Here is a 27358-nt window from a genome sequence, read left to right as displayed (position 1 = left end):
ATTAATTGTAAACATTTGTTGCTCATTTCGTGCTTGTTAAACTTGTTGCCTAACATATGTTTACTTTCTTTCAAATAGTTTTTGAGCTAATATCGGTAACCTTTTTTTAAACTGTTTTACAGTTATATAAAGTTACTCTATTCGATATAGAACATGGGATCAAATACAATGGATACAACTTCATCAGGAGACTACTTTGAAAGTTACGAAGATTTAGACGTGAGTAGAATAACAACAACATTTTAGAAATTTTAGGTTATACGATTTATACATGTGAGTTTTTGTTTTATATCTAATAAACCAAAAAGTATACATTAATACACTTTTAAATACTATTTACAATTTGAATTGATCATTTTTCAACTTATAACGTTATTAATTTTACGACATTAAAGTCATAAAATATAGAATAATGTGTATAGAGTTGCCTACTGTCATACCAATTGTTCATAAAATACGTCAATTAGGGGGCTCAATAAGAAAGGGTACCAGAAATTAATATTTAAAAAAATAGTAAATCTGAATGAATGATACTTAAAAGATATAGAAATGATTATGTCTTGGAAAAGTCTTTGGTTTAGGAGCATTTATATAGAGATGCAGGAACAAAAATTACAAGGATTTGTATTATGAGGACTTAATATTATTAAGAAGCTAATATTTTTTATTATTAATTATAAAAGTTACATTATTTCATAATGTGTGATTTAATTTAAATTTAAAGATTGAATTATCTTGTGATTGACAGTTGAATTATATCATCAAGAAGTTTATACCTATTAATCACACTATACTTTGACAACAACTTTTCCTGTATTGACTCCATTCAAAATACCAATTAGAGCATTCGGCATGTTCTCGAAACCATCCACAACGTGTTCTTTATATATCAGCTTTCCTTCTTCGAGCCACATCTTGTTCTGCTTAATTCCGCTCATCCAACGATCGTAATAATTAGTAGCATGGATACCAGACATCGTTAGTTGATTGGCAACAATTGAGGGTTGTAAAATCGTTGCTAAAAAATAGAACATATTTCAATGTGATTGCATTATCAACTATTATAAATATAACGGGTAATATTATAAAATATACCTTTAGGAAGGGAATTGTAATCATTATTATAAGCTGAAATTGAACCGCAAACTGAAATTCGTCCAAATTTGTTCATCTGCTGCATGATCAATGAAGTCAATTCTCCGCCAACCTAAAATCAAAATAGCTACAAATATAAATTCTAATAATTGTTATTAATGTTGTTACATTGTCGAAGTAGCAATCGATGCCATTCGGTGCCAACTCCTTCAGTTTTACGCTGAAATTGGTTACTGTCTTGTAGTTGATGTAATCGTCGAATCCAATGCTTTTTAACCATTCACCCTTTTCGTCGGTTCCGGAAATTCCGATTACCCTGCATCCTTTGATTTTAGCAATCTGACCGACGTGACTACCGACTGCACCGGCAGCTCCGGTTATTACAACGGTTTCACCTGCCATTGGCTTGCAGACGTCCAAGAACCCAAACAAAGCAGTGTTTCTAAATGGTTAAAAAAATCGTTAAATTTACGATTATTCTTTGAATTATTATTACCCAGTCATCCCCAGGATACCCAAATATAAAGATATTGGATGATGTATCAAATCTGGTACGATGTACGGCGTTTGTTCGAGCGAACTTTTCTTCTTATTGTTTGGACCCCAAATCGTATGCGACCTCCAACCAAAGCTACCCAAAACATAGCTTCCAACTGGATATTGCAAATTCTTTGAATCTATAACTCTGATTTGATAATTTAGAGACGCGTTAAACTTTCAACAAATATCAATTGTTTTTTACTTGGCAACTTGTGAACCGATCATTGTGATTCCGACGGGAAGCATAGAAGCGTAGGCTCGCATGTACGGATCGATGCTAAGGAAAACTGCCTCGCATAGGAATTCTGCAAAAATAAAGTTTCAAAAATAGTCCCACATTTCTATATATATATGCAATACCTTCATCTTTGATTTCCGGTAATTCTTCTTCAATTAGATCAAAATTGCTTGCTTGTGGCATATCCTTAAAATGCTTGGCATAGATGAACGATTTGGCTTTGACCATTTTGGATGAATTTCTGTAACTTAATTTGTAGAATTTACAATTTGTAAAGGTTATGTGAGTGAATAAACAAAATTCGTGATCTTTAGACAACCAGTTGCATAGTTATGTATATATTATGTAACAATCGTGCTATTTTTTTGATCTATTTTTGATAATTATAACAAAATATAACAACATTTAATATAATAATTAGCAATGAGTGAAATATAAAATGTTTTTACCTCTTCGAATGTATACTTCGACTCTCTTTGTATTTGTGTTCGAACAAAATGAAATCCTAATCATGAAACTTTCTACTTTCGTGACGTATCTTAACGATAAGCCTCGTAAAAAGATTTTTGAGTGGTTTCATAATATTTTTGTAATTATTTATCGTTATTAATGCCAGAATTTTATAATAAAAAATAAAAGGTATTTGCTCACTCAATACTTACCATATGATTGAAAATTGACGTTGAAAATGTTTTATGTAACCTCTCAAGATGATCATCGTATCACTAATAATACTAGGTTTTTTTTTGCGATAGAAAATTTATAGTATCAAATATTTGTGTAACTTTTAAACAAAAATATTAATATTTCTCCTGTATTTCTAGCATCAAAGTAAAATGAATTAATTCCAAATCATCAGAGTTGCGTAACATTTATAAATAGCTGATATAGATACCAGATTTTCAACATAGCAATGAACATTTCCACACTACTTAACCAATAATAAGATGTAATCTGAATGTTTAGTTTTTGAGTAAATAACATACTTTTGTCTATTTTTACCTTGTTTTAGTCTGTTAGTTTTTTTTTCGTTGTTTACTGTAGCTCGATGTGAAGTACGAAGCGACGAAATTGAATTCCAAATAGAAACAGAATTATAATGATAAATGTAATAGCGACTAAACACAGGAACTTGCAACGTTTGCACCTTTTCATGGCAATAAATTACGCCTCGTCTATAAATCAATCAATCACATATTCTCGGCACATTTGCATTCAATGCACGCGAAACAATTGAACGCAATTCCTATTTACAATTATGACTTTACTAGAAAATACATCTTTTATACATAAGTACATATCTTTCGTATTTGATTATGTGAATTATAAAAGATATATAATAATGATATGGTTTTTTTTTCGGAAAATGTATACTAATTGATAATTTGTTATTTTAATGTTTATTTAATATTGGGTAATTATTCTACATTTTTGATCTGCAATGTAATATTGTAATGAATTATGGAAAGTTACATATTTTATTTTTAAATACAATTCATACTATTATATTTGAATAATGGTTTTCCCAATATTTTCCCCTTTGAATAATCCAATAAAGGCATTAGGCATACTCTCGAAGCCATTATAAATGGTTTCTCTAAATTGCAATTGACCATTATCGAGCCACTGCAAATTTTGCCGAATACCTTCAATCCATCGATCATTGAACCTCGACACTAAAAACGCTTCCAATTTCAATTCTTTGTAAAGCATCAATGGCTGAACGAGAGTTGCTGCAAATATAAGGAGAACGTTGAGAATCCACTTATGAATTATTATTTGTTAGTTTTACCTTTGGGTAAATTTGTCGAATCAGTATTGTACGAGGAAATCGATCCGCAAACTACGACTCTACCATATTGAGCCATATTTTTCATGATAATGCTGCTAATCTCGCCACCAACCTATCCCATACAAAATCTCTTCTTTATTATGTTGTTTTAGATTATTATATATTACATACATTGTCAAAATAACAGTCGATTCCGTAAGGAGCCGCTTCTGCAAGTGCAGCATTTAAATTGTTCGTTTCATTGTAATTCAGTACGTGATCAAAACCTAAAGTTTTTAACCAATCTACTTTCTCTTTGCTACCCGTAATACCAATTACACGGCAACCCTTGATTTTGGCAATTTGTCCTACGTGACTACCAACCGCTCCTGCGGCTCCAGTAACAACGATTGTTTCTCCGGCCTTCGGTTGACAAATTTCTGTTAAACCGAAATAAGCCGTGTTCCTGAAGATGAAATTTGACTTAAAATTGAATGTAAATTAGTATTTGTTGTACTTTACCCCGTCAGTCCTAAAGATCCTAGATATAAACTTAAAGGATGATTTGGTAGTTCATCTAGAACGTAGGTGGGTCTACAGAAAGGTGATAGGTTTTCTGTTAGAGAATTTACGATTGTATAGGTTCTCCAACCAAAATCACCAATGACATGACAACCCACTGGAAATTGATCATTCAGAGATTCGATAACTCTAAAATTGTAATATTTGTGAATATGATCTAAGTAAATAATTTAATATAGGATTACTTTGCTACTTGCGTTCCAACTATCGTTGATCCTACACATGACGTAAAAAATCTCATGTAGGGATCTACGCTTAAATAAATGGCTTTGCACAGAAATTCTTAAAAAAAAATATGTTTAGCTACAAATTATTTAATAATTATTCAAATACATTACCTCCAAGTTCGATTTGTGGTAAATTTTCTTCTAATAACTGGAAGTCTTCTTCTCGTGGCATGCCCACGCTCGGTTTTTTCAATACGTAACGGAGTGTTTTTACCATTTTGGTGTTGTTTTACCTTCCACGGACGAATAGATAATAAACGAAACATGTCTCAAAGGCGATTAAGCGCCCTCAACTTTCTCCAAATTCCTTTTGTAATTATATTTTCATTTTCCAGATTCACAAGTTAATGTTAGAGGACTCCGTGAGGAACAGAGCGTACAGGAAAGCGATTTTCGATAACGTTGATTCGTTTAAAGGAAAAATAGTTTTGGACGTGGGCGCCGGCAGCGGAATATTATCTGTATTTTGTGCACAGGCAGGCGCCTCCAAGGTATACGCTGTAGAAGCTAGCGAGACATATAAAATAGCTGAAGAAATCGCAAAGGAAAATGGTTTTGAGCATGTGATCAAGGTGACCCTACGCTGTCTATTTTTATTAGAAATATATTTAATTGAGATGCTTTAGGTGATTCATGGCCGTGTTGAGGATGTCGAACTTGAAGAGAAAGTAGATGTAATCGTGTCCGAGTGGATGGGATTTTATCTGCTGCACGAGGGGATGCTGGATTCGGTGATTGTCGCCCGCGATAAGTTCTTAAGTGCTAACGGCTTGATGTTTCCCGATTCAGCAACTCTTTATGCAGCTCCGTGCAGGTATATAACAAAAGACTAGATGCGAATGAAAGATATTGAACTCTGCGAATTTCAGCGTGCCGAACATGTTCGAAGATTGGGAAGATGTAGAGGGGATTTCGATGAAGAGCTTCGCTCAGAAGCTGAGGCATCAGGCGAGCCAGAAACCGGTGACGGCTATCATCAAATCGGATCATATTTTGGCAATACCGGAAGCGTTCTGCTGGTTCGATCTGAAGGAGGTTAAGGTTAGCGATCTTGATACGATTACTGTGAAGCATATTTTCGTGTCGACGAAGGCAGCTAGATACCAGGGAATTTCGATCTGGTTCACGTGCACGTTCCCATCATCCGTCACCGAGCCAGTTATCTTGTCCACTGATCCCGATGACGAGCCAACTCATTGGAAGCAAACGACTATTGTTTTACCGGAAGAAGTAGCGGTGGAAGAAGGTGAACCTGTAGCTGTTGAAGTCAATCTGAAGAGGACCACGGAGAGCGAGAGAAGATACAATATTGAAGTGACGATGCTCGATCCCAATGAGATCGATCATCCAGAATACTGTTCCTGTTACATGACCAAATGCATCTTGGCGAAAGCTGTACTAAAGAAATACGAGAACAACGAGTTCGATAACTAATTCATGTTTTAATTCACATTCGCCTCTTTCCCTTGTTTAATCTTTGTTTTTGCTTCATCTTCAAGTGTGATTAATTTTGTGACCGGTAGCCCTGTTTACATAAGCTCGAAGTTTTTGTGTAAACAGCTATTGTGGCCTCGCGGTGTTTGCGCATGTGATTAGTGAAGAGCACTTAATATGGTAGTAGTCTTTAAGGCCCTCAGGTAAATATTTGCTTTGTGCTGTGGCACGTACGACGCGACGAATCTAAATTGCGTTCGCGCACAGTATCTTCACGTTCTCGCATACTTTCAGGTTTCCTTTTTGTGTTTCTCCGCATTGTGCTTAACGCATTCTAAAGTCTAGTTTTATCTAAAATACGGTGCAACCCTGATTTTTATTTTCTCTCCTTCTTGAAGTGCGGCGCGCATCGGTCCAGGGTCGGGGAAATTACTGGCCCTGCCTCGGGCGTACAACCACCTGTCTCGATGATGTCTTCATTTTCTTTACAACTGAAACGAGTTTCGTTCGGAATCGATGCTCGTGTGTACAAGCTCGTGTGTGCGAGAGAGAAGGACGGTTGCTACATCTTTTCAAACGCTCAATAGAACACCTTTTGAATAGAACACGCATTGGAATAGAGTCAAAAGAAGAAGAAAAAGAAAGGTTAAACCTACCCTATTACACACACAAAAAATATAAATACAAATGTACCCAAGGTGTATACAATTGTGAATATGTGTCATTACCCTCCTTTAGCAATACATGGTTTGTACGTTTTTCATCCAACCAGACCACCATTTATGACGAAATTCTTTTGTTCAGTTTTGTATAGTTAAATACGCTTTCTGATTTTCAAGATCCATAGAATTATTTACAATAAAATTATTTAAATATAAAAGAATGCACTATAAACTTTACTTCATATTAAATTGGTATCGATGTTCGTGTGAACGAAACTAAAGCACGTCGTCCTTGGGAGCCTTTTTAAATCTACCTAAGAAAAACAATCTTGTGTGCGAGCGAGCGTGTGAAGACGATTGTGATTGTGATCGGTTAGAATGAGATATATACGGAGAGCAAGGAAGACGTGAGGCATAAGGCAATATAGAAAGAAGAAAGGAACGGAGCATAAAAAATGGGCATCGACTGGAAGAATTGTTACCGTCACGGAGCCTCAACTAATCCTTATTCGTTCACACCTCTCACCAGAGCATCCGGTTTTATCCACTGAGCCAAGAAATACTAAAATTGTACTACAATTCCTCGTAAAAATACTGACATAGGATGCTGAATCAGAATTGGACTATTAAATATACACTTTTGATTCATAATTTGTTATAAAGATGTATCCACTAATCGTATTACTAAAAAAGATTCGAGAGATTGTCAAAAATTTAAACAAATCTGTTTTACTGAATCTAAAGTTTGCACATAGATATATATATATAATGGCTTTTGATCGTCGTCTTTGCGTCCTAACTAGTTGTATTTATCGATTTTTAGCGATAATTTATTTTTTATACAAAACAATTACATATGCACAAATAGCGAACACTTCCTACGTTTACAATAACAATTTCATAGAATAAAGTTGAACAAGAGTGTTTAAATTGAGTCATTTGATATTTCAAACAAACATAGAGTAGATCCATGATGTAACCAAGATCTGGCAGGAAATCTAAATTAAAAAGAAGTATTATAATTGGAATTGTTTGAGGAAATCAGTTGGAATGATCTTAATAGGGCGGAACGCCTGTTCCTCGAGTTCGGAGTCTTCTGGTATCTCACTCTCTCATTCTCCTGCTCTTTTACTATGTCTCGTTCCAATTCGTAGTGGCAGTGCTGACTGGTATTAAGTTATTAAAAATCTCGGAGTCACGAGCGCAAGCCAACGAGTATTGAGATAATTTCCAACCTGGCTATTTTCTCTTTCCTTCTTTATTATTCATCCCACCGCATCATCTCTCTCTCTCTCTCTTTCTTACTCCTTCACTGCAGAAATCCTTTTTCCGATGTGTATCGTCTCGCGTTTCCAAAGAGGGTAACAAATCGTAGATCATTAAGGCGCACAAAGCCACGTGTAAATCAACACCACTCGAGAGCCAAGCCCCTCAGCTCGCGTGATTTAGTAATGCAAATTAGAGCGAAAATCTGCACAATCGCCGTTTCGACTTTCGTGTATGAATAATAAAATCGCAAAGTGTACGTAGGCAGTTCGAGCGAGCTGCATGCATGCATTTCACAATGATGCAACAGGAAGAAAAACGAAACATACAATTCAATAGTAATTTATCTCTTCTTAGAAACTACTCGAGTCGCTAACGAGCTTACCGATTTGCACTAATTAAAAATCAAATTTAATCACTATTTGTTGTTATTTTAAACACACACATAAATATTTATATGTACATAGACAATATATCAGTTATTGCATATTTTACAACATTTAATATTTTATTATATTCTAAAGTAATATACGTTTACTTTGTTATGTTTCCTTTGAGATTTAATTATTTAAGGTAACTTTGTTCTCATTTATAGAAAACAGTTATCATTTCAGTTAGTAATCGTTTTAGACAGGAAACATAACGTCTGGTAGTTAATGAATACTGTAATAAATCTATGAAAATGTCAGTTCTTTTAAAAGCTTTTTATTCCGGTCTCGATGACGCTTAATTACTTCCTGAAATTCATTGCTATAGTAACATCAATTTATAATTAATACAATTTTCAATTATTATCTTTTGTAATGTAACGTATAAGAAATGAAGCGAACCAAAACACATGTTTTTGTATTTTCGTAATTGTGTTTAAATATAGTATTTTTTTTTTGGACAAACACTCCCAAGTAATCTTGATACATAATATTGGAGCCGAAGCTTATGAAAGACTCGGGTCTTATTAAAGGCGAGCCTTTATTTCACATATAGTACCAATTATTGTCTTAAAACTGGAATTATTTAATGCTATTATGAACGCTCCGCAGCATCCTATCCACATAAATTCACACCCTAAACCCACAATTTATTTCTTTAATAAGCTAACATTATTTAAATGTCTCATCATTTTTCTTCTCGCGCAGCGACAGTACACAATGAACCTTCATTAATATTAAAACGGCGTCTTACATAGTGATGGCTTAAGAGATAAAGTCAATAATAAGTATTGTCTTTAAATTATAATGTTACAAAATACACATTGAAGTACCAACATTTTGGTTGGTAAGTAAAATTTTATTTATTAGGTTTTTCTTACTATAGACAAAACATTAATTGGAGACATAATTGTTAATAAATCTATGAATATGAATATCTATCAATATTGCAGTTGAGACTGGACGCATTTTTTTAATCATTTCTATAAAAAAAATGCTATGAAATATTATTTGTTGCCTTCATTATATTCAGAAAAAATATTTGTATTGGTGCCTTGATTAATAGTATGAAAACAGTCTAATAAATACATTTACTATTACTAATTATTTATTCATAAAAATATTGAATTTAAGTAAGTATAGGTAAGTGATAGCGTAATGATATTGAACAGATGCAACATTCTTTATGAATCTAACATATTCTTTCATCTCCTCAAATCAGTCAGCACTTGGTTATACGGTCTTGTCCGGTCTCATTTTATTTTTCAGTGAGCAATCACCGTTCATTAACGACTCGGACTGATGATGCCTTCATTAAAGCCGATTCGTCTTAGAGCGTGGAGAAAGATTCCGCGTTTCGGAAATTGATTTTGCACGGAATGGAAGACCTTCTTTATGTTGTGTCTCTCTTTCCTTCTTGCTTGTATGTCTTCATTAGGCCCAGTCGAATTTTGTCGCTCCGCGACGGTGGCGGCCGAAGATCAAAGGCGAGCCCCGGCGACTGGTTTTCCTCTCATCGTCGGCCGAACTAATCAACAGTTTACTTTATTATTTATTGATCCGGCCACTGATTCTCGCAGTCCCGCAGGCTCATCCCCGATTCTCTTATGCAATTTCCTCCTGAATTACAGCCGTTTGTCACAATTTGTACTTATTAATTAATCTCTCATTCCTTGATTATAAACAACGCAAAATAAACTGTATATACATATTTATTTATATATTTCACTATGTACATTTTTTTTATTATAGATTAATAACAAGTATATATTAATAACTATATAGAGTATATAGAGCTACAGCTACTTGAATATTTCTATTGTTTCAACATCTAGCTAACTCGGCGTAAATCATGTACAGCTCAGATCCATTCAGATTGCATTGAATTCAACAGTAGCATACAGTAGCTGTATACATGACCTTGGCTTCAAGGAGCTTCCGTTCCCTTCAAAACCTCTTGTAACATAATATGTTTGACACACTGATTCACTTCATTACACTTAAAATAAACACTTTTAAAAATTAAATATTATAAGATTACATTATTTATTGCAATGCTTATTACAAGATTTAATATAAATATCGTGGATTGCGTAGATCCATTCCATCGCCTACCTTCCTACGTTTTCTTTCAATAAAATATTTTATTTTTGTTAATATTAAAAGTGATCGTCGCCAGTAAAAACGAGAAACAAAGGTAACGCTAGTTTCGTAATCCCACATGCTTCTTCCTCGACTTACCTAAGCGCTCGTGCAGTTCCATCACCATATGGTTCATAAGCACCCACACAATATATCTCTGAAAGTGTGTGTGTGTGTGTTATGACTTTATGTGCGGATATAAAATCAGTTAATTTAGAGGATGGACATCTTCGGTAGCATGTGTATTTTTTTATGGAGAAATTTGTAGTAATTACAATGATGAGAGGAGCAGGCTAGTCTATTATCATTTTGTTTTTTTTTTGGGTAGGGTTAGGCCACGGAAAGATTGATGGCAATGGAGAGCAATAAATATCGAATTTCGAAGCCCGGAGGCCATAGGAAGACACATGTCGTCGTTGACGTTTCGGAATAACGAATTGCACCAGAAATCCAATCTCCGAATCGTGTCGTCGGGCAACAGAAAAAATGGTTACAAATGGAACACACTTTGATGTATTGTATCATTAACTTTTAAGGAGGGATTTTATTAATTAATCTTCATTTAAGATTTAATTTCTAATGTTATTATTATTTTAATAAAAAAAATATTACACACATCAAAGCATTTGCTATGGTTTATCATTGGTTACCAGATATATTCTTAGTTTAACGACTACAATAATTTATTAACAATTTATGTATAAAATGTCGGAAAATGAGGAAAGACATAACCAGAATATAGTATTGTTATATTTTATTTTCGGCCGTTTTTAACTTGACATCCATTCAGAAATACTTCTAAAAATAACAATGTAAACATTTATTACATAATTAATTAAATAAGCATAGATCAGATTTGTTTTCATGTTTTTGAAGTTAAGTATTATATATTTTAAATGATTGATTAGAAAAGGGGTTTCTGAATTATATACTTTGTTGTTTCACTATTTCCAAATGTTGTATGAGAAGTGTTTTAGTTTTCAGTCATTATTCTTGACTAAGTTTTGAGCCATGCGCAAAGGCAATTGTGAATGTTATTTTTACACATGCATACACATACGCATTCAGCAAGGTCTACGTTACGTTACTCAAGGTAACCATGTGATGGTACCACCAGCTGATCGCCGGGTACCATCGGGGCACCACTTGGTTGATGGTGGTAGGATGGTGGTGGTGGTCCCATTGAGTAGTGATCTGATATCCTTCGCGAAATGTTCGTTCTTTCGGTTGATGGTGAGTGAGAGGTCGAAAGAGGAGGCTGCGGAGACCATGGCGCTGGGGCGGAGGGCGCCCCCCGCAACCGATGCCACGGGGGCCACACTGGGTGGTCCTCGGTGTGGCCGCCGTCGTGTGTGGCACACGGGCCCCCCTCGTTCCTCCAGTTCCTCACCGACACACTACACACACACACATACACAGCATTCATCCGTCCCTTTCGCTCCAACTATTTTGGTCCTCGTTCTTTTTACCATATCGGCCCTCGCAGCTTGCGTCTCCCATTTGGTGCTCGAGCACCAAAATAAAAACATTGGATTTGAGGTACGAAACGTAAAAAAGAAACAATCATGGAGAACACCACGAGAAAATGACGAATTTTTACCATCGGACAAGCGTTATGTCACCTCGTCCATTTGATGACCGTAACTTTATTGGTCCATCTGCTTGGCCATCCTCCTCCGCCTCATCTTTATTCTCTTATAAACCCACATGCTCTATAGAAACGGTCCCGACCATTATTAGAACCCATTTACCGAAGGGAAAGGTCATTACGTTACGCCGTAACTGTAAAACGTTGAAAGGTTGTTTTCGAAGTTATTGCGAAGCTAATGCACTTTTAATTGGGCCACCTTTAACAGAACAATTACCACAGAATGCTGAGGAGGGAATAAATTCCATAAAAAAGTACACTTCTTTTTAATACAATTAGTTTGAAAGTTTTCATATACCTTTCACAATCCAAAAAAAGAAAATCAGCCATATGATTGCAATCAATTCATAGTTTTCTTATTAGAAACATAGTTAGACAATAAAATAAATGTTTCATTATAACAATGACAGACGAGTTGAATTGCTTGCAAATGGCAACTCGTTTGGTTGTGCTTACATTCAAATTTTCAAAGATTGAAGAAAATAATGTGAGATTTAAAAACAATATGTTTATTGACTCAAAAATAATGATTTCTTGTATCGTGAAACAGCAATACTTCTCAAACGCAGCACCATTAGAAAGTCTCTGATTTTAAAATGAGTAATTGCTTTTATTTAAGTTAACTGTAAACGGTCGTTCCAATCCAGTTTCTTTTCGATCTATGCTGCGTTTGCTTTGGCCTCTGTGAATCATCCATCATTATTTATCACTTCACTACACGCTTCTTTCGCAATGTGTTTATAAAACTCGTATTATTACATTATGATTTTTTTGTTCCTTTCCTTTTTCGTTTCCTTCGGCTCCCTTCCGACTCCACCTTTAACTTTCCATGCACACCTTAATTGGACCGAGGACCACCGGCGAGGAGAAAGATTTACATTAGACCAACAAACACTTTTCTTTCAAAATTTATATTTATATAGTTTTTATTTTCATAATTTATTCATTTACTCCATATTTACAATTAGAGAAACATCGTACAATTTTTTTTTAATATATATAATTTATAAATAATTAATTAAATCGAGCAAACACTCTGTACAATATATATAAAATAACAAATTTTAAATCCTTCTTCGATTTGATGTGTCTTGTAGGGAAAGTTAATCTTACGTTTCCTTCAGTCTTTGTGTAGGAACTCTTTCTATTGGTTGAGAAGGGTGGGAGTTGGGGGAAGTGTATAGATGCGTGAACTTGAATAACTTAAAGCGATTCTGAATGTACAGCACAAAGCGCCCTCTTTGGTTTCCAAATAATATTTACAAATGTACACTAGTTTTTTTTTCCTGCTATAGGAACTTAGGTTTTAGAGACCAGCTTCGCGCAAAAAAATATGAGAGAACAATACTGATTGTGGAAGAGGTAGCTTAAGTTATCTCTATTAAAGCTTCCACGAGATCGATCACCTCGTTGTTGTAATCAAAAGAATTAATATCAGGCACAGATACGGGGTAGGGCTGGAAGCCTTCGAGATGTTAGGTTGAAGTTCCCGTATCAGATTGGTTTCTGTGTCACCAATAGGGATGATCGCTTCCGGTATTTTCTTGTGGAAGCACAGTTTTGCCATATTGTTCTGTATCAGGGGACAATTGTAGTCTTCCCTTCCGTCGCACTTGCAGGTTTTAAGTTTCGCAGCCTTTTCCTGTCGCCTCAAGATTGAAATGGAATTCATGCACCTCCTGCTACACTTCTTCCCATGGAACATCGATCTGCAGTACTTGTTGTAGTAGGACAGAGCGGTGGAACAGGAAGAATCCGCTGCGCATATCCATTGAGCAACGGTGCACGAGACGACGGTTTCGTTCCTGTTTGCCATCATCACCGAGGGTCGACAAATCTCCACGCGTCTCTTCGTCTCCTCGCACAGCTCATCGTTGCACTGGCACTAATCAAATCGAATTCAGCAAAATTAATGTTTCATTCATATAGCAGGATCAAAGCTACCGCTAGTTACCTGCATGAGCTCCTTGCCTTCTTCAGTGGACGTTAAAGCTATTAGCGAATGCTGACACACTTCTGGACAATGGTCGGCAGGGCCGTTCAACACCGAAGAACAACCGCCTATGTAGTTGGTGAGGGCCATTCCGCAACCGTCACGGAACAAGCACTTTAGGCGAGCTTCTTCGCACGAAAGAGGCATCCGTACCTCCGCGGCAACTCCCACGATCGCAGTCACCGACATCATCACCCACCACATCCCTAAAACAGAAACCTAAATTAAACATCAAGAAATTCATTGAAGCTTGAAATCCTCTCACGTGTGATAAGAATATTAATATACACGCGACAAAATCGAATAAGCATAATACATTCCATTACAGTAGTTAATTATGCAACACCTAAATGGCACTCTACGTGCACGACATCGGACAAAAGCGAACGGATCATCGAACATTTGAATAAAAATCCAATAGAAAATTAATAGATTCTAAAGCAATCAATTAAAGTTGCAAGCAAAGGCATTTAAGTCGCATTACCGTCCCAATCGCAATGTAAATATAATTAAAAAAAGAACATCAGCACTTAGAAAGTCGTTCCCGCATTTCTTCTTCAGCAACGACCTTCAAAATTGTCCAATTATATTTCTACTGTTATCTTATCAAAATAATCGTACTAATCGAACGGAAAACAAATCAAATCACAATATATTTTAGATTACGCAAAATTGTTAAACTAGTTCAGATTAAACACAAATTTCATAACCTGATAGTATTACTTCTATTTTCTCTTTTTTTCCTGCAGTTGCATGCCAATGTTTGCGTTTCATTTCAACGGATTATTGGCACTCATAACTTTAACATCTCTCAGTTCGCTTCGTTAAATCCAATTCGTTTCGTATTTATTAATCGTCAATTGAACAGATTTACAGACGCAATAAATGTATGCAAATGAACAAGTTAAATGTTCATAAATTATCAGTTAGTCGCGTTTTTCCCTCAATGAAATATGCTGATTTTGTTTAATATTAATAAACAAAATTAATAACGATATTCACATGGAAATTATATTGTTAATACTAAATAACGAAACAAAAAGGTAGTTAGTATTTAGTGTACGTGGCTGTTATTAAATTACATACCTAATATTGTATGCTTCAATAAAAAAATATGTTGTAGTCTTGGGACGAAAAAGTAAACTAATCGTTTATTGCATTGTGCTCTCGCAGGAAATTGGCGATCGCTTCGTGGCTACGTGAATTCTGGCACATAGTACACATAGCAAACAAACGCTCATGACGTTTTTTTTTTACTTTTAAGTCGTATCGAATGTGTACGCAATATTATTTACATGTAACTAACGTAAAACAATAAACACAAGAGCAATAATTTTCTCGAAGAAATAATAGACATGTGATAAATTTAAAGATTGACATGACGTTAATTCATTATGCGTCCTTCTTAAAATACAGCAGGTAATTTACATATCTCGGATGTCCAATCAATGGAGGCGGGGGTTTTAAGGTAAAAAAAATGTTGATTCATGATTAAGTCATTAAGGACCGGTATTTTCATCACTGGCTCAATCAGTGTAGAGAAAATTTGCAATATAACTGTTTCCAATTGCATCTTGTACTTTTTTTTGATAAACTATAATTATGTAGATAAAAAAATGTTATTATAAATTTATTGTTATTTTAAATTTCCTAACTATAGTTAATAATTACATCTTTCAATTTAGGTATACATAAATGTATATATAATTATCTTTTAAAGAAACGATCCATTTTTTCGTAAGTACTGTATTTTGTGTGTGTTCCTTTAAGCATGTTTCACATCAATCAATGTTGTTTTCTGTGTAATTTGAAACTCTCCAGAATATATGGAATTTTCTTAGGAAATGCTGTTCCTTTCGACCAAAACGCCTTGTTAAAGATCATTAAAGGCCATATGGGCTTTCGAGAATTGGACCACACTTTAATTAGTTTTGGGTCTACTACAAAAGCACAACCCAATATTAACGTACGAAACTCGAATATTGACAATTTTAAAAGCAAATATAAACTACAAAGTTACAAATAATAAAAATATATTTCTAAACTTCTCGAATTACCATTAAAATAAATGGTAAAATCGTGATTTTTCGTGATGATAAGTCTCGTTTCCATTTATGTAAAGTTGCAATTTATAAGTTATAAATTATACGAAATACCTATATTCTATATTACGTAAATTATACATACTACTAAATGTAAGATTGTTTATGTTACTTTTGAATAGAAACAATTATTTTGTTCATAAGTGTATTATTATTTTTTTTCTGTTTATTGATTTTTAATAGGCTATATGGTAATGGACTGGCCGTGTTTGAGTTAAGAAATCTGGTCTCAATTAAATTTTCGCCGAGCTTTGATCTTCGACGTGGAAATAAAATCCATTTTCTTCCGTGCAGAACACGCATAACATTTCGATTTAATTACACGGTTGAATTGAAAGACATCTAGCAATTAAATTAATTGAAGCAAATTCCCGGATTATCTCGTTTGTAACTAATTGCTCTTTCGATGAGTCTGTGCTATAGTAAAGCGACGTATTTCAAATTGGAGGATATTTCCTAGATTGAACGTTATCTCTTCGCGTGCGGGGTCATTGGCTGCGGCTTGATGGTAATTGCTTAATGAGTGCACAAGTTCGGCCAGTATCATTACATTACGAGCAGTCGACTCGTTTATTTGTTTGTTCCTTCTCGGCGAAAGCCTTTTATTTCGATACATTGGTTTCTTGGGAATCTGTCAGAGTGATTGAACAGTTTTCGTGTCTACCTGAAAGAGTAGAAACGAAACAACAATGCGCGCGGAGAGCGCGGAGCAGGAGGGTACATCAGCTCCGGCACATCTGCCATTCGGCGCTCCGGAGGATAAGAGAACGAAAAATGCATTTTAATGATTTGAGGAAGATGAAGAAGTGAAGGAATAAGAGAAGGACCGTCTAAAAATATATCACGTGCACACATAATCTACTTTTAGGACGCGCTTATATTTAGACAAACCGTGAAAGAAACTTTAATTTCGCTTACCGTAATTCGTATTCAAGCGACCGGTGAAAAGTTATTGTTTAAAGATCCCAAAGAAACGAAAGCACATGCTACAGTTAAGGGGTACTGCTGTAGTTGAAAAAAAATGCACTGCGATGTAAAATAGAAACAACTATGCACACCATAAACTCGCGAATAACGTGCTTCTTCTTCTTGTGTATATTGTCTTCTTTCGTGTTTTGTATACTTGGTGATGCACTCTGCGCGACGACGGACGCGGCAATGAGAGACCGGCCAGGGATTAAGTTGTGTTGGGAAAGAGTCTGACAGGCCACGGACAGGTTCTCCTTCTTTCTAAAACCTAAACGCGAGGTCTCCTCGTCTTTTATCCTCTTTCGCCTCTTTCTCACTCCTGCGCTCGGACCATCAAAGAAGGAAAGGAACGGTTCCAACCATTATTATGATTATTACCTGTCGTCCTCTCACTCTTCCTCATCCTTTCTTCTCCGCCTTCCAATTATCCTTGCACACACGTGCAACCAAACACAAATCCCGCGCAAATTACACTTAATCCTTTTTTACAACAAAGCAATACTTTTAACTAATCTACACAACATATTTTTACTAAAATAAATACTTATCAAATAAGAACTTGTTGTTTTTCAGGATAATATATGTTATTTAGATTTTTAAACAAATTTATGAACTTTTTCATTCGTTCTATTTAATGATTGATCACAAATTACAATAAAAACACAATAATTTATAAAATAAATTGTAATAATAATTAATTGGTCAAAATAAGCAAAAACAAAAATTAAATCTATAATGCAAATAAAACAAAAGAAAATAAATATTTATATACAAATTAAGAGAAAAGAAGATATATCTGGCCAACGGGCTATTAATAATTACAGTAAATTATCATTTAACTTTCTTTTATATTTACAATTTATTATTAAAAAACAAAATAGGTTCTCAAAGTTATCAAGTGAGAATATTATTTACACTAATCTGATGACTCGTTTTATAGTATTAAGTTAAAAGTTTTGTACGTGATGTTCTTTCAAGTTTCTAAAGATATTATACATAATGTCTATTGAAGTTATTTAACAATTTATAATTATCAACTAAAAAATAACAGAAAATCAACAGTCAATGTTATGTTGTATAAAAGTGCAAATTTAAAAGTGAAACTCATTTTATATATATTTATTTATAATAGTGAAATTCAATTAAAAAACTGCTACTTTGCGATCAACTTTTCATATTTTATTATAATTATTTATAGATATTAACAATGACTACGACTATTTATTTTTCGCAGATAAATGTGAAATTTGAAGCGAGAGAGTATTCTGAAAAGATATTGATTTACAGCGTCTGTAAAGGTAAATGTTTTGTTCGTCAGATGCCCGAGCCGCGTTTTCTTTCTTCTCGTTTCAGTTACGCTTTTTCAGCAACAATTGCCGAGAAGATTGGCTCCGGACAAATGCAGACGTCGCACAGAAAATGAGAAATTTTATGTGTGATAATGTTTTTACGGCAGGTGATGTGATGTTGTTTCCCGAAAGAGAATTTTCGAAATGCAATTTCACTAAATGGTCAGTAATGGCCGGGGACCTTTTACGGCCGATTTAATTGAGGAGCCGCAGCGCACAACAATGTAATCGAAATTTGCATGCATAATGACAACAAGAAAATTAGCAATTGTTCCGCGAAGCGAGCGGATACCGAATGATGTAGATGGCGATGGAGAAGGAAGGAGTGTTTGAGGAGGACTTTTTGAAGCGCCGAAGGATTTCGACACGTTGATCATTTGTCTGGGAGCGAGTGAAGACGGCCGATGTGAGATGGAGAGAACGAGAGTGAGAGATGTATAGCATCAGCATGGATGTGATATTGATGTGTCCAGATTGCTGGAGATGTTGGTTGTTGGTTAGGGGCTGCGGGACGTCTCGGAACGCCCATAAAATCTGACAGATACGTCTTTATTGTGAAGACTGGTTTTCGAGAAATCCCGTGTCGCCGCCGCCGCCACCACCTCCATCTCCGCAACAACACCACTTCTGCCCCCCTTCGCATCTACGTACTTTTTACCTCATCAAGAACGATTTGGGGTCCCTCGTTCAGTGTTTCGGACAATTTTACAATCGAAGGCCCGTCCCAAAAACCGCAGGAACGAGAACACGCCAATAAATCAGACCGGCGCGCTGCAGAGAGGCCTCGTCAGGCTCTTCTCTACCCCTCTCCACAATCTGTCCTGAAGAGGAGATACGACAATAAGATTTTAACAAGCACTCTCCTAACGAGACCATCAATTAACACTTCAAAAATACCTTTTATTTTCAATATTTATCAGTTAAATAAATTGTTGTAGCCATGTCGACTTAATCAAACCAAAAAATTATGCAAGCAGACGTCGAACAAAAAGCGCAAAGGAAATGGTACATGGACAACCCGTCATGACTGTAAATTACTTTGGAGTTTACTTGGAAATTCTTCAAAATATTCGGGTTACTCCCGGACTGCAACTGAATTCATAAGTGAAGATGAAAGATAAGTTAACTGGCGAGCTTTCAAATTATTTTCAACAAAATCCTTTCAAAAATAACATATGTATTGTTTTGTTAATTAATTATTAAAAATACAACTACTGAGAGGCATTACTCATTGAAATAAAATTACAGTCACCGTTATTTTTAGGAAAGTAAACCAAAATTAAAATAAATTGTAAAAATTAATTATATTCCTATTAATTTATTAACAATTTTTTTTAAGTATTCAATAGCATTATATAATCTATGAACTACACTTTAAATAATTTCATTACAAACTATCAAGTTGTTTAGATCCTTGCATTTTAGTAAGATTTCATCTTTGCATAGTAAGATATGTAAAAGTTAAATTTAGTTTAGAAATTAGTGACGATAATATTAAAAATTTAAATCTATATATCATTGAATGTAATATTAATAAATTAAAATATTTATCCTGTGAGCAAAGTCTTTCTTTATATTTATTGTATTTATTATTGCAAATGTATTTTCATCTAAATATATTGTTATTTATATTGTTGTCACTTAAAGTGGTCCTAAAATAAAGGGTTTTTAAACTTTTAATTTGTTCATATAATTTATGTTTAGTTTTGTATAATAAAAATGAATTTAATCTAATGTTTAGAATCTCGATACGTTTCTCGTGTTTCGATTTATAGCATCTGCCATCTGTTCATATACACGATTTATAATCGTACCTGTGTAAGACAGAGAGAGAGAGTAAAAACATTATTCAAACGTTTAAAAAGAAAGATGCCGCTTCTCTCACTAACACATTTATGCGATCTACAGATTTATTCATCTCTTCGTATTATCAAACTCGCCCCATCTGCCCTTTTGTCTCTATTGAAACACCTGCCTTCTATACAATTGCCATTTTATTGCTACGCAATGATTTTTCTCAAAGCAATAATATCTCAATTGAATTATAAAGTGTTGATGGTTTGATTATTTCAAGTAACTAAATACATTTCAATCTTTCCAATTCAATTTATTATTGAATAAACATCAAAATGTCTCCGTTACTATGTCATAAAATAATGTCCACTTTACGTTTGTGTTACGAAGGCGTCCGAATTAAAATTCCGAATAAAAAAAGTTTTACCTGTAATAATTCGGAGAGTACTAATTGGTTATTCGGTGTCAGGTCGTTAAGATAACTAATTGGGGTCTCCGAACGAGCGAGGAGTATGAAATGAGTTATATTCCTGTTCAGATGAACTATGAAATGCAATGACAGTTCCAAGTTTTTTCTTCTTGTTCTTCTGGTTCGTCCTCCTCTACCAGTACGATGATGGATTGCCTTTCATCCCATTGTGGCCCTGTTCTTTATTTGCGAAATGAAAGGAGCCATAGGCTCGGCTCATTGTCCGAGGGACCGACGGGATAATGAGTTTCGGGTTTCTCGTAATGACCATTGTGCTCTCGCCCTCCATCTCTTGACAGCTACTGGCGTCATCATACAACAATATAATTTAAGAAATTCTTGTATTCCAAATAACATCATTTGGAAAAGGAAACGCGGTGAAACAAACCTTGTAATTTGAGTTCATCCCATGGACCTTCCGAAAATTACTTAATAATTGCGAACAGAAACAGCTTAAGTAAACAAGATAATATCTGTTGAAATCTTTCGGAAATGAAGAACAAAATGATATTTATTCTTTGAGAAGTTCTCCCTTCGAAACTTTCGAAGATTAAGAGCTTAACGACAAACCAAAATAGTTAATATTTACAAATTCGAGGAGCCGTAATTTGTTTATTTTCTTAATCCTTTTTGTTGCGAGTTGGTTCTCTGGTCTTCTTTTTCTTTGAGCGATGTGCAACGTTGCATGACGTAAATTACACGGCGGCCAGTTTAAGCTTAAGCCAGAAAATTGGAGCCGATTGCTTCAGCTAGATCAAAGACACCGGCAGCGTTAATATAGTCATTAAAGTCTTAAGAAGTACAGCGGTTGGCCGCCCGAATTATGCTCACAAAACGACGTACCCCCTCTTCAAACCGTTTTCACAAACGAGAAGGACTAGTGGATAGATTCGATGTAGACCAACGACCATTATGTAACTGGTCTTCAACACCTCACGCGAAGAAAGGAAATTGAGGTAAACGCACAAAGGGCTCAACGTTGCAGAAATGCAGCTGTCACTTGCGTAGTAGGTCCATCCAAGTATTTCAAATAAATTTCAAATCCTCTTATCATCGTACCGATGATTCTTACTTACACCTATTTGCTTTGAATCTGGAAATGTTGCAGTGATACAATCTAAAGAGTATATAATTAACAAACTGGTTTCGATAAATCTTTGATAATTACATTAAAATTTCGTATTCGATTAATAAGAATAAAAAATTATTTATATTGATCGCTGACGGATGATCGGTAATTTGTTTTGCAAACGCAAATGCATCTCTGTAATCACTCATTGAAGCAAAACAAAAAACAAGAATTGGAATCCCATCTCCAATTTGTAATTATTACCACATAGCATTACCTCTCGTTCGCTCTGCACTCGTCTCTTTCTCGTTCGGTCTTCAATTTCGGTTCGTCGAAACTGATTTCTTTATCCTAAAGTTTTTTTTTTTATAACAATGTTCTCTTCTGTGGTCGAGCCGCATGCATCGGACCCGCCTCGCCGGCGGCCTCGAAATCATCTTAACAACTTAATTTCAGACTTCTTTTTATCATCATATTGTTTCTGATGGTGTACTTGGAAGAGGCAAGAACCTGTCGAAGAAGCGGAGCGGGAGGAGGCGAACCTAAGCGGAGCCCAACTGTGAAATAGAATGCACTGCGAGAGAAAGACTCCTTGTTGCTGTTGTTGTTTATTTCCAGTCCTGCCGCGGCTTATAAATAAGACATTATCTTGGCCGTAAGTGCTGTTTACAGCGAGACGTGAGGTGTTTCCGTTTTTTATTCTACTTCATTTAAATATGTGTATGTGTGTATATATATACGCACATGCACATATACACATAAGACGTGCATTATATGTGAAGGAGTGAGGGTACAGCTGTACCAAAAGGTCCAAATGCTCGTGATTCTGTCGCCTTTCTTCTCGGCCAACAACACCAAAACCAAAACCGAGCGCATGCTTTACCAGCCGTCCTTTAAAACTCCACGCCAATTACCGAAGACAATATTATCTCGATGCAATTAAAACCGACTAATTGCGTTCTTATCTTCGTATGAATCGGTACGATTCAATCATTAATTGGGACATACAATCATCTGCGAAACAATTAAAAACTAATATAAAAAAAAGAGGAATGTTTATTGCTCGGAAGTCCAAAGGATTCCGTATCCAGATGATGTCCAGGAATGCCGTTTTCATGGGGACTAATGACTTAATTACGAAACGAATCTTTCTTTATGTTCGTCCATTTTCGTTATACACTCTTATGTACAAATGCAGTTTGAAAGAAAGTCAACGTACTCAGTATCTCTGCCTTAATTAAGGTGTCAATGCTAATGGTCTTAGTTAATATTTATTTTTCTTTGTGGTCGCCCTTTTCCCACCTCGGTCCAGACATAATATTTGATGGGATATGAAGAGCATGCTCTCCTCGTTAACACATCTTCGAAACGAAAGCAACTGGCGATCTGGATTGTTCATTACATCTGTTTCCGCACGAAAGAAGCCAACGGGAAATGACTGTTACCAGTAAAGTAATTGAAAGTTAAATTTAACATCGTAAATTGACTGATGTTAAATTTACAGTGTTATTAACTAAAAAATAACTTATTTTAAGAGAATTGATAGAATTTAGTACGAAGTAAATTTAAAATTGCAATAAAATAACATTTCACAAAATGTCAATAAATTTATATTAACCAAATGAGAGAAAGGTGGGCAGAAAAACCTATGATCAATAGCATTTTGTAACAGTCAATATTTTTTAGCAAATAATAGAAACGGTAACATGTTTTTCCTTTCAATAGATCTATGTATAGCATATTTGTAAAAATCTGTAAAAAAAAAATGGTTAAGGAAGAAATAAATAGAGAGAGGTTGGGAGATTCTTCATTTATTATTGTCCAATTAAATTCATCCCGAATAAAAACCGAAGAAGTCATCGAACATCAATAAGTTATGATTATTAGGGTTTACTGCACACTCCATTATGAATTGCTAAAGTATGCATTACAACTACGCATCGAATCAATAATAACATTTGTACTATGTCATCGAGCATTACATAAACATTTAGCGAACTAACTCTTAATACTACATTTAAATGCTATACTGTTTCGTGATAATAAATACCCTGAAGGATTCCTATTTCTTTGGCGGCACCAGTTCAAACTTCCAGATGCGATTCGGTCCGATCTCGACGATGTAAAGGGCCGAATTGTTGGGACACGCCGCTATAGCGTGTGGATTACCGAAGCCCTGCGAACAATGAAAATGCAATACCGATGTAAACAATGATCAATTAATATTGAGTGGACCGAGAGCTGTGAATCTAAACGTCTCATTAAAACGACTCACGATTAGAATTACAAATACGTCGTTAAATAGCAAACCGAATGAAATGTGTTCGCCATAATGTCACTTTAATGTTTCCTTCAACATATACGCATTTGTACAAGGGTAAAGGACGAAACGTGCAACTCGTTAATCCTCGAAAATCAAGAGACCGGGCCGGGTCGTTCTTTCTGTATCACCATTCTTCGGATGCCCTTGTCAAAATTGTAATGTACCTCTTTTAGCGGAAACATAAAGTTATAAGGTCGTTAAGTGGATTTGTCTGATGGATATAAACATGTCTACTGTTTTTATTATTTTACCGACATTTGCTGCTTAAGGGAGCCGTAGATGGATTTAAATATAAGACACTTAAAAATCTTATTCTTTTTCATTAGCAAATATAATAGTTGTATATTACCAAGCAATTTCAATTTAGTTAACTTAGTATTCAATTATTACCATGGCAATTTGAGATGACTAAACTAATAAATATATGCTGTGATGATGTTAAAGTCTTTTATGTAACTTCCATGATTCAATTATACAAAGTTTGAGGCTAAGAAAATGAAAAATTGATATTGTTTTGATCAAAGCTCAAGAAGTCATTAAACAATATTATTTATACAATTAGTCGTGTGATTGTTGTCTTCGTATATTGTAATTTAATGTTTTTAATGATCTTTTTTTCTTTAATAATAATATGTAAAATATTTGAATTAATCAATAATTCTAATTATGTTAATACTTTTGAGATAGTTGTGTAACATTTTAAGAAACTATTGTTCAAAAAATTGCTATTCCTTTCGTACTTAAAATTGAACAATTAACACGCATCATGCGTGCTCATTTAAAATTTCAAACCGTTCATCGGAAGCAGAAGAACCAAATTGTGCATTGTTTTCGGGAAACATCCCCCCATACATTCCGAGACCGTTTGAATTTAAAAGTTGCTCTCTCTTAGTCTCGATCATAATTTATTACGACCGCATCACGTCGCATCTAATTTGCATCCCATAAATGAACCGACTACGAATTAGTTAACATTCCAAATGGATGAAATCGCCAATTTCCGGTACAGGCTGTACGTGACGCTTTTTTTCTTGAAGCGTCGCTTACCTCTTCAGGAGCCCAGTGATCGATAACGGATTCCGATTGAGGATCGATGGTCAGACCTTGCACTGTAAGCAATGGCGATGTTGGACCATTCACGGCATAAATGAGATTTCCTAAAGAAAAACAAAAAGAGTAACATCAATGAAACAAACATATGTGCAATTGCTTAAGTTGTTTGTAATGGATGAGGGTAGATGGCAGATGGCGCCATTTGATCATGACAACGCGCGTTTGCGTCATTGTTTTATTTTTTTTGTACTGCTTCTCATCGCTACGAACAAATCGCATTAATTGTGACAAATCAACTTTCACTTTGTATCTACCCAAGTAGTTATTGCATCGTCGAAAATACTTTACACATCAAATGTGCAACGAACATCATTAGGTGAGTATCAATTAATCAAATATATGTGTTATCTGTTAAGGTTTGTCTGCTATATTTTTCTTCAATTTATATAAACGCTTAAGTTTGTTTAGTAATCAAAATGAATATTCAAATAAGGTGCTATTTGAAGAAAGCTATAAAAACTAAATCTAATAACTTCTATTGCGGGCTACGGATTACTCATTAATAATTCTATATTAATTCCCAATGTTGATGTTCATAAGTAGGCAACTAAATGTACACAGAATCAGTATGAAACATTATGTACAAATACGACTATTTTAAGAATTATAGTATTTATGACAATATAATTATGTTTGATAGTTTATAAAAAATATAATAAGTAAATAACATAGATTGCATATCCTTTCATCTGTTAATAATTATGTATAAGGACCAAGAATATGTATAGCCTCCGTGGCGCAATTGGTTAGCGCGTTCGGCTGTTAACCGAAAGGTTGGTGGTTCGAGTCCACCCGGGGGCGCAAGTTTTTTTTACTTTTTATAATTTTTATCAATTTTTTTCGCACAAACACATGTAAACATACGAATATCATTTTTAAATATTACTGTAAATTTAAATGAAAAAGTTAAATTTATATCTAGTAATAGTTATACTGGCACAACTTGTTTTAAAATGGTAATAATATTATTAATAAGTACCTCTAGCAGCTACCCCAAAAACTCGTCCCATGTCAGGTTGTTGAATAGTCAAAGCTGGCTCACGTTTCCCTTGCACACTGTATAAACCTGCTCTAGGACAAGTAACCCTCATATTTTCCCTATCAGCCACGCAAAGTCTGTCCATTGATTCTATAAGAGCCAAGGCATGTGGTACTTGTAAAGACAAGAACTCTGCAACAAATTATTCAATATACTCTTTTTAATTTCAAACTCTTGTTTTGTATTACCTGGTGGATTAGGTATAACGCGCAAAAGTCCTCCTGCAGCATTATACTTTAAAATTCTGTTATTGCAATATCCATCGGCGATAAATATTTCACCGGTAGTCGCCACAGCAACGGCCGTAGGCTTGCATAGATGTTGAATTCCCGAGCCCGGTTGAAATTCTTGACCAAATGTTAAGCTCGGTTGAAGTTCGCCAGGGCGAAACTATCACAATAAAAAAGAAATAAATATCAATATTTACAATAATAAAATAAGTCTCCTTGATAACATTATCTTATCGAGTTTTCTGTTTTGCTTTTTTAATCATACGTACTTTGAAGGCCTGGTGGAGTGCCACATCTGTGACCCATAAGTTGTCGTGTCGATCGATGGTAAGGCCATGTGGCATGTAAAAGAAGTGTGAACCCCATTGGCCTAAGACTTTTCCAGTTTTCGGGTCCAAAGTAAGAACTGTATGTTCTTTGATTGGTCCCAAATGACTTTGTAAATAATGGTGCGTAGAATTGAAGGAACTAAACCAAGGTTTAAAATCGATTACTAACAGTTTCAAATCATTGTGTATTTTTAATTATATGTAATGTATTTATTGCTTTAAACAAATTGCAAAATTTTAATATGAATAATTTCAAATATGTCAAAACTCATATAGTATATGCCCGGCTAGCTCAGTCGGTAGAGCATGAGACTCTTAATCTCAGGGTCGTGGGTTCGAGCCCCACGTTGGGCGACATAACTTTTGTCAACAACGAAAAATTGACATTAGGGACTTGAGGAAGATTCTTCTTCTTCTTCTTCTTCTTTTATAAACCTCCACTCCCTCCACTTAGCTTGTGTCAAGCACAATTTCGCCAGCTACCGCCTTGAGGAAGATTAAAAATGTCAAAAATATGACATTACATAAGCCCGGCTAGCTCAGTCG

At 34.9% G+C, this 27358-nt stretch overlaps 5 protein-coding genes and 2 non-coding genes across 15 annotated transcripts; 3 read left to right on the top strand and 4 right to left on the bottom strand.

Annotated features, from left to right (window-relative positions):
- The first annotated feature begins 2 nt into the window (after positions 1-2).
- Positions 3-6725, top strand: LOC108563886 (probable protein arginine N-methyltransferase 6.1). 2 transcript variants are annotated; one of them, XM_017922695.1, is made up of 5 exons: positions 3-95; positions 151-219; positions 4789-5025; positions 5080-5267; positions 5323-6725. In XM_017922695.1, the coding sequence occupies exons 1-5, from the start codon at positions 57-59 to the stop codon at positions 5885-5887; spliced, it is 1098 nt and encodes a 365-aa protein (XP_017778184.1). In that variant the 5' UTR covers positions 3-56; the 3' UTR covers positions 5888-6725. The 2 variants fall into 2 exon arrangements, with proteins under 2 accessions (XP_017778184.1, XP_017778191.1); XM_017922702.1 differs by lacking the exons at positions 3-95; positions 151-219 and adding an exon at positions 2139-2202.
- On the bottom strand, positions 683-3081 carry LOC108563902 (prostaglandin reductase 1-like). 6 transcript variants are annotated; one of them, XM_017922750.1, is made up of 7 exons: positions 2876-3081; positions 1996-2114; positions 1838-1940; positions 1592-1780; positions 1264-1537; positions 1096-1207; positions 683-1018 (listed from the first exon to the last, which is right to left on the bottom strand). In XM_017922750.1, the coding sequence occupies exons 2-7, from the start codon at positions 2099-2101 to the stop codon at positions 789-791; spliced, it is 1014 nt and encodes a 337-aa protein (XP_017778239.1). In that variant the 5' UTR covers positions 2102-2114; positions 2876-3081; the 3' UTR covers positions 683-788. The 6 variants fall into 6 exon arrangements, with proteins under 6 accessions (XP_017778239.1, XP_017778213.1, XP_017778205.1 ...); XM_017922724.1 differs by having other exon boundaries at positions 1996-2120; positions 2876-3080; XM_017922716.1 differs by lacking the exon at positions 2876-3081 and adding an exon at positions 2536-2667 and having other exon boundaries at positions 1996-2120.
- LOC108563932 (prostaglandin reductase 1-like) lies at positions 3377-4780 on the bottom strand. The gene is made up of 6 exons (XM_017922772.1): positions 4565-4780; positions 4412-4508; positions 4167-4355; positions 3837-4110; positions 3666-3777; positions 3377-3606 (listed from the first exon to the last, which is right to left on the bottom strand). Exons 1-6 carry the CDS (start codon positions 4668-4670, stop codon positions 3377-3379), a joined length of 1008 nt encoding a protein of 335 aa, XP_017778261.1. The 5' UTR covers positions 4671-4780.
- A 6584-nt stretch (positions 6726-13309) lies between the features above and the next one.
- Positions 13310-17452, bottom strand: LOC108563959 (growth arrest-specific protein 1-like). 3 transcript variants are annotated; one of them, XM_017922807.1, is made up of 3 exons: positions 17047-17452; positions 13988-14232; positions 13310-13918 (listed from the first exon to the last, which is right to left on the bottom strand). In XM_017922807.1, exons 2-3 carry the CDS (start codon positions 14228-14230, stop codon positions 13436-13438), a joined length of 726 nt encoding a protein of 241 aa, XP_017778296.1. In that variant the 5' UTR covers positions 14231-14232; positions 17047-17452; the 3' UTR covers positions 13310-13435. The 3 variants fall into 3 exon arrangements, with proteins under 3 accessions (XP_017778296.1, XP_017778314.1, XP_017778304.1); XM_017922825.1 differs by lacking the exon at positions 17047-17452 and adding an exon at positions 15113-15319 and having other exon boundaries at positions 13988-14245; XM_017922815.1 differs by lacking the exon at positions 17047-17452 and adding an exon at positions 15113-15318.
- A 6121-nt stretch (positions 17453-23573) lies between these two features.
- On the bottom strand, positions 23574-26951 carry LOC108563948 (peptidyl-alpha-hydroxyglycine alpha-amidating lyase 2-like; the record flags this gene model as incomplete). The annotated part of the gene is given in 5 exon segments (XM_017922796.1): positions 23574-23954; positions 25149-25258; positions 26194-26385; positions 26442-26643; positions 26753-26951. Coding segments are annotated over 5 exon segments (817 nt in total), but the record flags the coding sequence as incomplete, so codon positions are not given.
- Trnan-guu lies at positions 25942-26015 on the top strand. Its single transcript has one exon. It is a non-coding gene; the product is annotated as a tRNA-Asn (tRNA).
- A 142-nt stretch (positions 26952-27093) lies between the features above and the next one.
- Trnak-cuu lies at positions 27094-27166 on the top strand. Its single transcript has one exon. It is a non-coding gene; the product is annotated as a tRNA-Lys (tRNA).
- Positions 27167-27358: the final 192 nt, after the last annotated feature.

This window comes from Nicrophorus vespilloides, unplaced genomic scaffold (genome assembly GCF_001412225.1).
Source record: "Nicrophorus vespilloides isolate i.1.1-1 unplaced genomic scaffold, Nicve_v1.0, whole genome shotgun sequence".
NCBI classification, from domain to species: Eukaryota; Metazoa; Arthropoda; class Insecta; order Coleoptera; family Silphidae; genus Nicrophorus; species Nicrophorus vespilloides.
The sequence above is the reverse complement of the archived record's forward strand: the minus strand, read 5'-3'. Positions and strand labels throughout refer to the sequence as shown.